This window comes from Lichenostomus cassidix, chromosome 1Aa (genome assembly GCF_008360975.1).
Source record: "Lichenostomus cassidix isolate B80296 chromosome 1Aa, HeHo_3.0, whole genome shotgun sequence".
Lineage (NCBI taxonomy): Eukaryota > Metazoa > Chordata > Aves > Passeriformes > Meliphagidae > Lichenostomus > Lichenostomus cassidix.
Window position 1 is genome coordinate 43,166,957 of NC_139480.1, and position 15,288 is coordinate 43,182,244.

At 39.0% G+C, this 15,288-nt stretch overlaps 1 protein-coding gene across 7 annotated transcripts in view; it reads right to left on the minus strand.

The window, feature by feature from the left end:
* Positions 1-3,355: 3,355 nt before the first annotated feature.
* Positions 3,356-15,288, minus strand: part of TMCC3 (transmembrane and coiled-coil domain family 3) — a 135,185-nt gene continuing 123,252 nt past the window's right edge. For all 7 annotated transcript variants that reach the window (XM_085046685.1, XM_085046699.1, XM_085046709.1 and 4 more), the window contains exons 2-4: positions 12,620-13,518; positions 10,995-11,130; positions 3,356-8,731 (exon numbers count right to left, since the gene is read on the minus strand). In XM_085046685.1, the coding sequence (XP_084902811.1) occupies positions 8,429-8,731; positions 10,995-11,130; positions 12,620-13,518 (1,338 nt within the window). In that variant the 3' untranslated portion in view covers positions 3,356-8,428. The remainder of the gene's footprint in view (positions 8,732-10,994; positions 11,131-12,619; positions 13,519-15,288) is intronic.

A 15,288-nucleotide genomic window follows, 5' to 3' on the forward strand; every position in this document is an offset into this window, starting at 1 on the left:
CCGAGCCCTCAGAACACTCAGAGCGCCCCGAGCCCTCAGAGCCCCCAGAACGCCCCGAGCCCTCAGAGCCCTCAGAGCCCGCAGAGCCCTCAGAGCCCTCAGGGCACAGACACGCTGCGGGGCCGCTGCGCTCGGATAGAGCTCGGCTGCTACGAGCCGCTGAAATACTCTATAAACACCAGCTTCTCGTAAACATCCTCATCTTCCTTCTAAAAGCTCTTTGACCGAAGCAAGAGATTGGACGGCCTGATCGGTATTGGCCTTCCTCTAATAAAGCTGACAGCAATTTAATAAGATTAAAATTGTTTTCAATGAGTGTATTAGAAGGTGGGTATTGGTGATGACGCACATATACCCAAGGAAAAAATGAAACAAAGGAACAAACCCAAACCAACCCCAAAGTCACATTTGCAGCAGTGGGAGATTATAGCTGCAGTCACTCCCAGGGGTGGCTGGGAGCTAATAAAGTGTCTAAAGCATCCCTGATTTCCACAGCTACAGTGGCCACAGTTCGGTGCTTCCCTGCCAGCCTGACACTGCACACCCATGTGCTCTGCACAGTGCAGGGTTTACATGTGTGGTGTACTCCTTGCCATGGTAGCAGTGAAATATCAACAGCACTCCATCTGTACCAATGTACACTGGTAGTGAAATGAAAAAACACCAACAAGACCCTGCAATGAATTAAAATTTCTTTTTTGTTCAAAACAGATTTTAATTGAAAATATGAAAATGAGAAGCCGTAGTTTTAAACAGCTTTACAATGCAAAAAAAATCTTTCTAGAAAGTATTATGAAGTTGCATTCTCATTTTCTGTTATCCAATTTGCTCTTCTTTTTTCACTATAAGCTCAACAAATATTAATGCTAACTAAGGTCAAGCAGAAGTCTGTCTCCCCTTTACAGCTGCATTAACAGGAATGGTAGAATGGCACAGATTCTTTCTTTGGTTCTATTGGTATCTGTTCATACCAGGATTACATATCTATAAACTATTGGAAAACAATTAATTTACATGAGAAACATGACATCGAGAATCTAGATTGCTGTGTGAGCTCTGCAGAGACATAGCAAATAAACTACAAAATCTAAAATTATTTAGGTAACTAAAATCAATTATTGTGTAAGTATTTCCAATGTGGAATCTTTTTTCTAAGAGGATAACTCCAGATGATGGAAACTTTATTTTTGCATCCATGTTTCTCACATTGATCAGAGAGAAGGGTACTTGTTTCCTTCCAAGAGCCACTGAGTCAGGTAATTCTAGTTACTCACTGGTGGCCAGTGTTTCTGAAGTGTGGGTGGAAATGGTGCTCTTCTTGTCACAGTGACGGTCCTACCTCTGCTCTCTTTACAAGGAGAGCTGCTGTAGTGACTCAGATGGGCTTCACGTGAGAATCTTGCAGAGTACCAGGAAAGAGAGAAAAAGCAAGAATCAAGATGGAGTTCAAGGGCACAAGGAGGAAATGGCTGAAGGAAGGAGGAAATGGCTGAAGGAAGGAGGAAATGGCTGAAGGAAGGAGGAAATGGCTGAAGGAAGGAGGAAATGGCTGAAGGAAGGAGGAATAGAAAGCAGGGCATATAGGAATAGAAGTGGTGCTTATGCACATAGCAAAGAGAGAGAGAAGGTAAATCAAGAGATGCACCCGGACAGCAAGAGGCAGAAACAGCTAGGAAATTAAGATCATAAACATGACAAGACAAATATGGGTGAATAAATGAGGGAGAAGTAAATGTGAAGTCATCCAATTGGGGAGAGAGGGGAAACACATGCTGGGGTTGGTTTATTTGCTTTCTCTTCTAACTCAGTACCTAAAGGAAAAATGTATAACACCATTATAAAAAAAAAAAAAGGATTATTCCAACAGTGGCAAACTCCCCTGAAACATCTCCCACAACATAGGTGGGTTTCCTTGTAAAAATAGACATTTATACAGCTACAGATCTCAGTAGTTTATTTTAAAAAAACCCAAAAAACAAAACACAAAACGTGAAGTCTCTAAGGGACCCTAAGTTCACTGTGGCTCGAGTCAAAGTAAAGAGATTTCATTTAGAGATCTTACAGTTTTTGATCAACAGTATTAGAGATTGTTTGTGACTCTTTAAATGTAATATTATATTAGTTCTGGGTAGATCAGCATTTCACAGAACAGCAAGGTTCATCCTCACACAAAGAAGCCAATGGATAAAGAGCTGTAAATTAGGTAGAGAAGCCCAGGAAAATATTTCAAGGCATTTTGCAGATACACTCTTTGGAGGAAGATACTGTGTGATTATGGTCAGAAAGAGTCTTGAGTTTGAAAGCTCGTTTAGACTTCTTTGCTGCCTCAGTTAAGCAAGCTGAAAACAGTTGCTAGATTAGGTAAATCCTCAAGCTCCTGTAGCCCAGCGGTGTATCCTTAGAGAAGGTTTTGTTGTTATGTACACATGCTGCTGGTCATACCTGTAGTTTAATCCATGCTTAGTCTGTGTCACCTTGACCTGAATCCAGCCTGACAGGATAGAGGCCAAGTGGGGAATTAGTGTTGGGACTGCAAGCTCTGTTCAGCATCTGAGTCAGCAGATCCTGAAAGCATCCAAATAGTTTCACTGTCCCATCCAATTGTGGCAGAGATGTCTGTGACTAAGTAGTGTGCTATTTGTGGAAGAAACTTAAATACATTGTTGTGGGTAGATTGCCTGAGAAAATTAATAATTTTGGCATTACAAAGTCAAGACAGAATTGCTTTTAAGTGCCATAGTCCTGTGATAACTCAGAGGGGTTTTTGCCATTAGGCTCAATAGGACCAGAACGCAATTTTTAGCACAGAGAACATCAGCAGATATAAAGCCTAAGGCAGTTTATTAAACTATTACTCAGACTAATGTGTTGTATGGGACTGTTAACCACATTGACATTGTCTTCTCTACTTTTCTACTCAGCCTGTACATACAGTATCTCATACTGATCTTGTGTGTCTTTATCACCAAGTGTCTGTGACTACAAAGGAAAAGGATGTGTTCCTGACCAGTACCAGTTTATAATTCAGTTTAAAAAAAAAACCAATCCAAAGTGAGTCCAGCTGCTTGGCACAATAGCACAACATTTGCATAGTAAATTACACACAAGCTTTGGATAAGAGCAATGATGATACTAGTTTGATGTCTGCAGTTTTGCCATGTCACAACCGTAAGTGAAACTCAGCAGGTTTTGGTCAAAATTGCAGCAGAGCAGAATGCTCAGATTCATCAGTATTTTAAAACTGGGCCTTGTGCTCAATGGATTAACTTTGTCACTGTCATTTTCATAATTTGTTACTGAGAAAGGAAAACTGATAAGGGTTTGAGTGATCAGACAGAAAGTTTAAGAGACAATATTCATCATCAAATAAATGTAAATATTTTTATTTTAAAAAATGTTAATGGCACCTTAGAGGCAGTCATGACTACACAACCAAATATACAAAAATTACATCTTCATAGTTGCATCTTTCCACAGTGCTGCACAAAATGGAAATAGTATGAGAAACATTGCAGGTCACATACTGAGACAATTAACTTTAGTCAATAAAAGCAGACAATTTTTGGTACACCTTGATACTACCAGACCCAGGTTCCCTGGGAAAAAAAGAAAGGTGGCTCTGTGCAAAACTTTCCAACAACAGTACAACTTACTATGCTAAACGTACAGCAAATCAACCACACCAGACAGTTCGACTTGGCCTCATGCAGTCCTTATCATACAGCATCATCTCGGCTTTTTCAGGGAAAACAAGCAATTCCACTGACTAAAATAAAACTTTTCTTAATCTTTCACTGTTACAATGTAAAATTGTTTCATTCTTTGTGCAGGATTCTACTTAGCATTGGTGAGACCATTCCAAATTTATCTGAAAACAATCCTTTTATAATCTCCTGTACTTTAAAGAGAAGCAATATAATTAAAGGCCATGTTCTGGCACGATGGCAAATGAAGAAAGCAGATAAATATTTGCATGATTTAAAAAAGTGGAGAATAAATTTGCCTGATTGCTAGTCCTAGATGGACTTTCACAAGGGATTAAATTCTGTTATTGAAATTAAAGTGCTTAATTACAATAATCTGTGTTTATCTTCTTGTATCATTGAATCTAGAAGTAACATGTCTCTATCACTGTGGAAAGGGACTTGGCTTCCCAAAACGAAAACAAACAAACAAGAAAATTGGCTCTCGTACCACCTAAATGAAGCACAAGCTTCTCTGTTTTCTTTTTTCTTTCCTGAATTTCTTGTTCAATTTTGGTTTCAGAAAGCACTAGCTGTTACTATTATGCAGTTAACTTTTTATCAAATGTAAGCCTGAACTGATTCCTTTTTGAACAGACACATTCAGCTTCAAATGTTGGAATCCTTCTTTATTATGTTATTCAGTAGTTAATAATTAGCTTGCAACCCTTATGATTGCCAAACTGAAGCTTAGCTCCAACTTCTGGGTAGTGGATCGTGTATCTTTCCTACAGCACATTGTCTTCAGCTATTGCATTTCTATTCCCTAGATAAGCAGTCATGATTTGTTCAAAGAAAACCACTGGCTTTTAAGTATCCTTCCTGAAGTGCAGATATCAGATGTATGTGGAGAGATCTGTCCTGCACCAGAGGCACTGCATAACTCAAACATTTTGATATTGGACTAAAATACTGTGAGAAGTTTTAGTGCCTCTCTATGGCATCACAGGAGTGCAATAAAATAAGAAGTTGTGTGAATGAATATAATGTAAAGCAGAAAAAAGAAGGAATTTAAACTGTGTCTTGTTCAGTCCTGCCAATCACTAATTGGATGTTCAACAGTAATTCAGTTATAGTTGAAGGTAGCAGAAGGATCCATTAGAAAAGTTTTAGAGGAAACCGCATTTGAAATGGGAGAAATCAGGAAAATAGTGCTAACTCTCATAAGAAATGAAATCTCTAGAAACCTCTGCACAAAAAGCTGCCAAAAGCCTATAGAACAGGCATTACCAACTAATTGAAGGCCTTTTCCATCAGAGAACTACGATCAAAGTGAAGTGAAATAATTGCCTACCAGGCAGCACCAAGCAGAAAAGACACTGTCTGGCAACTTTTGTTGAGTGGGAGTGTTTTAGAGGCTCATGAGGAGTAGGTGTAAGGAGTATCCTAAGAATGTCTGATGTGTTGTATGAGAAAGTAAAAGCAAAAGGTATCCTGACAGAACACAGTTAATTGGTTGAGCAGCTGAACTGAGCTCTCAGTAGGAGACCTGCAATTCTTTGGCTTGGCCTAGGCCCACTTTCACAGGAAGCAGAGCTCAGGCTGCAGGCCAGATACACACACTGACATGTATGATACATAATCCCAGCCTAAAGGGGGGAAGTGATGCCAATACTGAAGCTAATGGTAGAGGTATCAGCCCTGGCTAGCTCACACATCAGCCTTCTCTCGATCCCAAGTATAGACACAGCTGGCTAGCCTGTCCCACCACATCCTGGGGTTGTTTGCATCTCTCTGCTGTAGGAAAAAGCTAGGAAGAACTTTTCTACACTGAAGCTGCCCCAACATTCTCTGGGGAGTCTGCCTGGAGTTTGGTTTTAGAGCCAGCTAATGATTCAGTGCAACAAGAAGAAAAAGGCTTACCTCCCTTAAAATCCCTGCTTTATACTCATGAGACCTTTCTACTAGCCCTTTTAGTCTCTATATGTGGAGAACCATCCACCTCTTTCACCAGGTTTTTCTTTCAGTCTAGTGAGCTAACATGGCGCATGGAAGACTTCACCATATACCAGTGTTAGCACAAGGTAGGAAAAGGGAGGGCGAAGGCAGGATGGGAGACCTCCCTCCCTGCTGGGTGGCCTTTCACATGACAGAGCTCCTGGCATTGCAGTCTCACTCTGCACAAAACTATAACAGTTTCACTCAAAAACAAGCTTTTGCCTGTTGCTTTTTTAAAAATTATTTTGTTGATGTTTGTCACATCCTCCAGTGATTTGAATCCGCAGAGAAAATAACCTAGAGAAGCGATGCGCCTGTTCACCAATTAGGTTGTTTTAATTTACATAACTAACATTATGTAGCCTTTACAGATTTTTCTGTGTCCTCTCAGATGTAAAGCCAATATGGAAATGCAAGACCTTCCTGTTTCCAATTTGGGCCCAGTGAGATTCTATCAAGACAGCGAGTAATCTTTTGCAGAACCATCGATTTTAGATTCTACCCTTGTTTTGCACTGAGGTAATCTTCCAGAATTGTAATAGGATGTCTCCTTGGAGCAGAAGCCTTCACATTCCCAGGTTGTACCACATCAACTTGCTTTGTTATAAAAAAAAATACTAACCTTTTTCTTGCCTGTCCTTGAGGCTTCCTGATGTAACACTCCAACTACATAAACTAGAACTGGGAGGATTATTTAAACATATAATCATGCAATAGGTAAAGGATTCTTTCTTACGTAAACATTATTAACACGTAGTATTCCTTTCTTGCACATCTACCCTTATGAACCCATTTGATAAAATGCTAAACTATTTTCCCATGAGGCCAACACAGAAGTTGGCTGTGCAAGCTGAAGAGAAGAATGGAGATTATAATATAGATGACAAGAAAACACCATGGACAGTCACAGCATTCTTAGAATCAGAACCAGTTGTTGGCCTTGTTTGGACTCTTGTTTGTTTGGTTTTGGTTTCCACTCCACTTCCCTCTTAAGATGAGGTAGGGCTGGGTTAGGACAACATGGGTGTGCCTGATCTGATCCATTTCCGGTGACTGCAAAACAGCACAGTCTTTCCTGATTCTATGTTCAAAGACATAGCACATATAAAGAATTCTTTAAATATTTGTAACTGTTTTAATTACATTTCCTAGATGCTGAGTTATATCATTATTTATTAAGTTAATTCTGTCCTTTCTTCAGTTCCTGAAGCCACAAATAGTAACTATTCACTGTTTATATGATTGTGGTAAAATGTCAAAGTTCTTCCCTGCCTTCCTCTCACCCACTCTCTTTCCTCAAAATAAGGTCTTCATAACTTCTATACCAACTATTGCACTTGATTAAAAGAAATATACACATCAAGCTATGCCCTCCCTCCCATAACACCAGCATAGAAAATACTGCAACTGAAAAGAAAATATGTCATGACAATTATTTTCACAGTTACTAACACTGAACATCAAATAATTGGAGATACTGTTTTTTCACTTAATAGAGAGTAGAGAAGACTTGTGGTTGGGGTGGTTTTTTTGTGGTGTTTTATTTGTTTGTTTGTTTATTTTTAATAATGGTCTTGTTTTACATCATGGCTGAAAGCCAAGCAGATTTCAGGGAAATTTTTTTGCAGTTCTTCAATCAAGCAAAATTAATTCCAGTGGGAAAACAAACCCAACCCTGTCTCCTAGTAGTGGTGCTGCATGTTAATACATTATTTTCAGGAATGTTTGTTGAGAATGTCTACAGTTCATATATTTACAGAAGTTTAACTCCCTGCTCCCCTTAAAAAGCTGTTCCCTTGTGTTTCTGCCACATTCTTTAATCTGACAGAAGAAAGAAATCCACTGTACCCAAGGTCCCACCACCTGTATGCTTTGCATTCAGGTAGAACACCCCAAAAATTCAGTGCTAACAAAGCCTAACCTCAATTGCCTTTCCATGTACTTCTTTCCCCTTGCAGGTTGCAGGGCTTGAAACAAGTGAGTGCTTTGGTGTGGATGACAATTTACCTACCAGTTGCTTTCTTCTTTTCTCCTTTACAAAGTTGCCTGGGGATCTTATTATTCAATTCAGTTCATCTTTGGAAGTCTTATACCACATGTATGTGTTTCCTGAATGTGACAAGGAACAGTGCCAGGACAGAACAACTGCTAACTGTGGTCAATAGTCATCACTGGCCTCATTTACAAACAATAAGCTCTGTGCAAAAAGTTACTAGCAGAAGCATCAAGTTTTGTTAGTCCTGAAAACTCAAAATCCCACGTAATTATACCCAATAATTTAGAATCCAGAACTATCAATATGCATGACTGCATAGTTTGCCTTATCAAACTAGTTGAACTCAGAGAGAAAATTAACTCATCATTCTAACAGAGCTGATTCACATTATGGCACTTCCTCCTGATCACACTCTTTGCACTCCAGCCTAGTAAAAAGCACACCTGACACTTGCCATTGCTGGGATCCCTCCCAGACCATCATACCCATCTTTTGTAGGTATGGGTTTGGAACATGGAAAACCTTTTGGATTAAGGCAGAAGACTGACTTAAGTGAGCAGCTCATCACAGATACAGCCAGTTAGACAAAATCAGATCGAACAGGCAACTGACTGCCAACAAGTATACTTTTATATATTTACACCAGAATTTGTATACACACAGTGCTTAAAAAACAGGGAGGGGAAGAAAAGAGGGGAAAAGAAAACAAAACAAAAAAAACCAAACAAAAGAAACAGCCAGTCCAACAGCTTCATCTTGGTATAATCATCCTTTCTATAGCACAAATGATATGATCCCAGTTTTTACAAAATATTGCCAGCAGTGTCACTGCAAAAAAAGTGCAGATGATATGAAACCGGCTCTTCATCATAGGAGCAATGAACTTTGCAATAGTAGAAACGCACACTAGGATGACAGTCATGAAGGCCAGGATGACATTTATACACTTCCCCAGCAGCACTTTGGCATTAACTGTTTCAGACTGCTGTGCTTGCTGCTCTTGCTGATGGAGCTCCAGTTTGGAAACCCGGGTCTGGCATGATTCCAAGGCTTCCTGGAGAGGGAAAACAAGAGTTAGGGCAGCTGTATTTCCATTCAACATTTCTTCACATTTTAGCTGCAGAGTCATCCATCAGCTAGATTAGAAGTGTAATTTATTACAGACTGCTAAAATTTCAATGAACCCCCAAATTTAAAAAAAAATAATAATTGCACCTATATGTCTGAATAAGTGTATCACTGTTTGCTCAGGCATAATCAACTCTAACAACACTGCCCAAAATGGAGGTTTTTTCTTTTTTCATGCTTGAGAAAAAGTACCATAACTCTAATGTTCATGACAGATGTTTCCTATATATACTGTTGATATAAAATATTAGTAAAGCTGTTGCCATAGCAACTATCACTGCATTAAAACAGCAACAAAATTAGCTTCTTTGTATAGTCTATAGAAAACACTGGGGTGGACTTGCTGTGATACAAATTGAATATACTTTGCAACATGTAGCACTTGATTTACGCCACCTCTGTTTTCTACCTTAATTTTGCTCTCAAAGCCACCCATCCTACAATGAGTCCTCTGTAAGATCTGGCCTTCTCCCCCTGTCAGTGTGAAGGCTCATCAATCCATACTCCCAGCAGACAGTGTGGACAGTGGAAAAACCTGTGGAGATGCTTTTGTGGGATTCTCTCTCACATGATCTATTATGCTTCACAACTTGTTCTAAAGAAAGCAGACCTTTTTCTTCTGCTTCTGCTTTAAGATGCGCTAAAAGTGGTTATTGAGTAATATGCTTCCTAGAGACTCTATCCCCATGCTTAAGCCCTCCCAAAATGAAACACAGAAAAACTTCCAACTGCTTCACTTGTTTGCCAAAATGCCAAGTTTTTGCCAGAGTTGGGATTTGGGCACCACTGTGTAACAAGGAAAACTGATGCTCCACCATCCCTCCTTTCTTCCCCATTCTCAAACTCCAGATATTTTCCTTGCACTAGCAGGGCTGCTCCCCTGACCACACAGTAAGCTGTTTCAAACCAAACCTCTGTGTACAATCACCCAGAGAGTTATTAGGTTTCCCTGGCTGGGTCAGTTCTTCATTGTTTCAGCAAGTTGAACTGGCTTACCAAGAAACCAGCCAGGCACAAGGTCACCGCAGAGAATATGGCACAGTGCCTCACACAGGACTGCTTCCTTTCACTGCTCAAGGAATTAGTAACAATATAGAAGACAGTTCTTAATGGGTGGCACAAAATCTCTGACACCTCTCCAGGATTCTAGTAATGAGTTAGCAAATATTTCACAGCCCTTCTGCTGGACAACTCAGGGTCCATTATGCTTTTACACCCTCCAGATGCCTTCACACAAATGAGTCCTCTTTTCTTTAAATCTATGAGAGACCTCTCTTCTTTAAACCTACAAAGGAACCTATGATGTGCTTAGACTCAGTACCATCCCTTTCTCACTCTCTTGCCAGAAACTTCCTAACTCTCACAACATTTAGGAAACTGTGATCATCTTACTGCTTGCACTGCTATGTTTAGAAATGTGAGCACACGTGTATACAGGATTTAGGTTCTTTTACGATCTAAGCCAATATGAAGACAGTCTTTATGCATTCGTCAGTTGTTCGTGAAAAGTTTTTTTCACCACTTGTTCAGACTTTGAATAGAAACATTATACATTGTATTAGTGCTTGTGTCTAAATATTCAAGTACATACATAACTACATGCTGTCAGGACATACTTGTAGACCTTATTACTGGCTTTTGATTGAAGTCAGACATGGTTACAACTGATCACTAAGGTGATCACACCCCACAGCTTTGATTATAGAGGTCGTTGTGACCATGGCTTAAAACTCTTTAATTTTCACTAGCAAATCTACAAGTCTATTTATAAATTAGTTCTCTTAGTTTTTACCGTAAGCTCAATTTATAATAAACCTTGCCAGGGATGAAACTACATATTGGAGAAAGTTTAAGCCAGAAGTCTGTGTTAGGACATTGTCAGAAATAGTATTTTACACGATACAAAAAGACAATTCCTTCCTCCTCTATGCAAGAAATTAAAACAGGCCATTTTTCAACCACAAGTCTGCCTAGGCTATATCATCAATTCCATCAGAAAAAATCCTGAATCTGGTGAAACAAATGGACACTGTCACTGATTCAGTGTGCTGGGTTTACACCTTCAAACAGACAAAACATGTGCTTTAACATTTCCCCAGATTCCTTATTTAAGAAGTTGTAGGAAGATGCAACTGTTTCATGGTACAAGATTTCTACAAATGTTAGAAGCTCATAAGGAAAACAAGTACCTGAACATCTCGTGATCGCTCGTAGGCCTGATATGCCACTTTCTCCTCTATGCTGGCTAGCTCTTGTTTCAAGTTTGCTGTCTCATGTTGATGAAGGTCAGTGAGGTCATTTAACTGGTCTTCCAATCTTTCGTATCTTATTAGGAAAAGAGGTCTAAATTTAGTGCCTTCTATTCAAGTAATGCTAAATCATGAAAAAATTACACATTTTAAAAGGTAATTTCTCCACGTACGATGAATTCATCTGACTGGCATTGCAAAGAACATATAGAAATCAGTAAAAACTTTGCAAACTTCCCATAAACATTAATTCAGCAATCTGAAAGCCTTTTTGGAGTATTTCTTGCTGGCAGTAGGTGTTAAAAAGCAAATATTTGTACATCATTGGCAAATTATAAGAACTGTAAACAGTGCCTAAGGATATCCAATTCACATTTTTCACTGCTCATTTAGACAAGAAGATATGGTTTCATAAGTAAGTTTGAGCCAGTTAATAGCTCACTAGTAATGACAGAAAAAATATGTTCTCTCTCAAATATAACTGCAAGGTTCTGCCATTTACATACAGTCTGTTCTGGCATGCCTCTGCATGGTAAACCAGTTCAAGTCAATCATCAGGAAACTAGATTTTTTTTGGTGAATTTGTCACTTGATTTAACACACATACAGGCAAACACTGCACTCAGCACCAAAATGATGGAGGTAAAATTATCTAGAAATGGGTGGCAGGAGGTCTGAGGTTTTATTGGCAGTGAGCTGTCAGAAAAGCCCATTCTGCCTTCTCCTGAAACCAAGCCATGAATTCACTAGGCCATTTTCATTGTTGTTTCCTCCATATATTACCACTCAGGCCTTTCCTTGTATTTCAAGATCTATAAGCAAGAGAAACATGAAATATTGCCCCTCATACTGAGATTTTGCTCACTGGCATAGTAAAGATTTCAAGAATTGACTGTCACTTTAACAAGCCATAGGAAAAATGGGGTATAGGTGCAGCAGATGGAAGCCCTCTGTAGAACATATCATCCACTTCTCACAGTGGATGAAAAAGGAATTAATTTTCAAGTAACAAATGCAAGACGAAGTTGTGCTACAGCACTTTAAACTACATCTCATGGCTGTGTGTTACACCAGGGTACAAGGTGATATTGCATCCACAAGATAGGAATGTGTGTGAGATGTATTTGGATAAGGTACTGAGGAGTCAAGGGTACACTTATCAGCTGTAAGTCAGTTCTGCTACACCACAAACTGATTAGCTTTTTTCAGGTCACACTAGATGAGAATCCTTCCACCAGTTACAAAACCATTGGCATCTCCTATATGCAGTATTCACATAAAAAATTTGACAGAGGAAAGCGTTTTCTGATTAGCCTTTGACAAAAGGAAAAGGCCACTACAGTATTTGATAGAAAATATTAGTATTCTCTGTGTATTGGAAGGAATTAAACACATTGGTACCAGGTATCAATCTGAATTATTTTTTCCTCTTGCTTCTGAAATATCTCTCTCTCTCTCTCTCTCTCTCTCTCTCTCTCTCTCACACACACACATACACTTTCCAAATAGTTTATGAGTATACTCATTCCAAAATCATTTAAAGAGAACTGTTAAAAAAAGAATACCTATATCTTTCCTCTTGTAGCATCTGAGAAATAAAGCCATAGTCTCTTTTAAACTGGGTTTTTAAATTCTCAATATCATCAGCTAATTGGGACTGAGTGTCCTTGATTTCCCTTAGTTCCTCCAAAATCATCGACAGCTTTCCTTGGCTGTCCAGGGTACTTGTCACAGCAGGACTAAAGGAAGTATTGCCATTGCTGTCTGCTGATCCCGAGGTCCCACTTGAGCATTCATCATCACTAACATATTTTGGTTTGGCTACAATGGTGGCACTGCCCCCATAGGTTCTAGAACTCGTTTCTGGCCGAAATTCATCCAAGGAATTTTTGAGATGAGCAATGTTGTCTGCACTACCAAATTTGTTTCGGATCAGGTTGGCAAACTCTCTAGACTTGCTGAAAACAAAGACAGGTGGTGTCAAAGATACACCTGGCACACCCGACTTGCTGCTCTCTGTTCCATGTCCAGTGGTACGAGACTTTGCATGTTGAACATCTTTCAAGTTATCTTTGGAAGTATCCTTGGTAGCTTTGGAAGATCCATTTTGTTCAATATCCTTGAGCTTTTTGTGATACTGTTCCAATTTCTTCTGCAGCTGGGCAATGGAATGGGCAGATTTCTGGTTCTTTTTCTCAAAGACTTGCTTAATGCGCCCAGCCTGTTGCTTGTCTGCACTGTTTACTAGTTTCAAATACTCAGCCACGTTTCCATCTCGAGCTGTTTGTTCAACCTTGATTTGCTCTGTAACCCTGAGGATTTTCTGTTTCAGGCTATCTGCACTGAGTTTGACTTTGTGGAACTCTAGGACCCCATCTGGTACATCAAAGTTCAGGTTGGTATCAGAACCTCCACGGCGAATGTTAAGTGGTAAACTCAGGGTATTCATGTCATGTCTTTCCACCTGAGAGAAAGAAAAAAAGAGAAATGGAATTTGAATTCTACTTTTTAAAATCAAATATCCAGTTTCCTTTTCCACATGAAATTATATCAAGTACACAGTATAAAGAAGCTTATAGTAATAAAACCAAAAAACTTTCCTTTGAAATTAAGCAGCATTTTTCTTGACTTCCACAGGTTAATGAACAGTCCAAAGAACTCCTTGTCTCTTTCAAAATAGAGGCAAGATGAATTAGAGAGGAAATTATTAAGTATAGAGCTTTTCAGAATAATTTATGCTTTTCCACAAAATGAGAATAACACCTAGTTAGAAAAGGCTCCTAAATATTCTTTATTATTAAGAGTTTCAAAGAGACCCTGACTGCTAATCACTCAATTTTTTCTCTTAGAAGTAGTCAAACAAATTGAGATGTTAGCAGATTTTCCCCTACAGCAGTGCTACATTTTCCCAGGCTTAATGCCCTTTTGATACATCCTGTTCAAATTCTTCCCACAATTCAAGGTTCTTACAAAACTAGCTTAAAGCTCTTGGAAATTTATTGCATGCTTCAAGCTGGAAGCAGCTGCTAGTTTTTAAAACAGAGAGCACAGAGAAAGAATTTGCCTGTATTTGAATTTCCATGCTTGATGAAGATGCTTAACAACTTGATCTGCTGTGCTCATTCTGTTTTTAAAGGAGATTCACTGAGTGGGATTTGCAGAAAGAAACACAGGAAGGAAAATTGCATTCAGTCAAGTATAGGATCTGTACACCTTAACAATGCTCTCTGGAAGCACAACAAAAACAATTAGGCAACTCAGTTACAACACTGACACACAACAGATCATTCATCTTTCTCAACAGAAAGGCAAGACAGTCCGATACAAAACATTAAAAGTGTTTCCTTATGTAAAGCCAAAATTATGGGGGAAGCATGAGATAAGAATGATCTAAACAAAATTGCTTCATCCCTATTATCATCTTGGTTTAGCCTGTGTAACAAAGAAAGAGCATTTCATTGCAGCTGCCACAATGTCATGTCAGCAGAGACTGCTTAACAAATGCTCCAGCCATAATGGGTTTTCAGAGCTTTAATACCAGAGGGAACCAATACAATTGCTCAGGCAAGACCACAGCAGAGACAAGGCAGAAGCTATATTAAAGTATCTCAAAGATGCATGTCTGAGATACTGTGTTAAAAGTGTGATTTCCAAATAGAGTGTTTATTATTATGTATAATACTGAAGATCATGTAGCCAGACCTATGTGTACATGTCCAGTAATCATCATTCAATCCTTTTCTTGAGTAAAAAACCATAAACCCATCATTAAGTATTGTTGAAAGGTTTGTTTTTCCATCCTTGTACAGTTTTGGCAGGTTTCCTGGAAATTCACTCAAGGATTCTTGTATTGTCCTTAAAACACAAGCTGAGTAACCAGAAAAATTGTCCTAGTGTTAATAACATGCATTGTGCACATATTGATCAGGAGAAATACTCTGCCTCTACCATGCTGGAGTACAAACACAGAGGGGGTGATGCACCTATACAGCTGGATCTGACTGTCCCGAAGACAAAATCACCTCTACTACTTTGTATTATTTTCCTTATAGATTGCTGAGGATTACAGTGGGGTTTTTTTCTTGATTCTTCTTTTGCTATTGCACCACTCAGGGTACCAACCAGGTAACATAAAAGTTCACATTCACCAATATCTAAAAACCCTCCAAAAAACACCACTTGAAAAATGCAAACTGAAAGAGTTCTGGAGTTGACAATTTCTTTTGGAGAATAT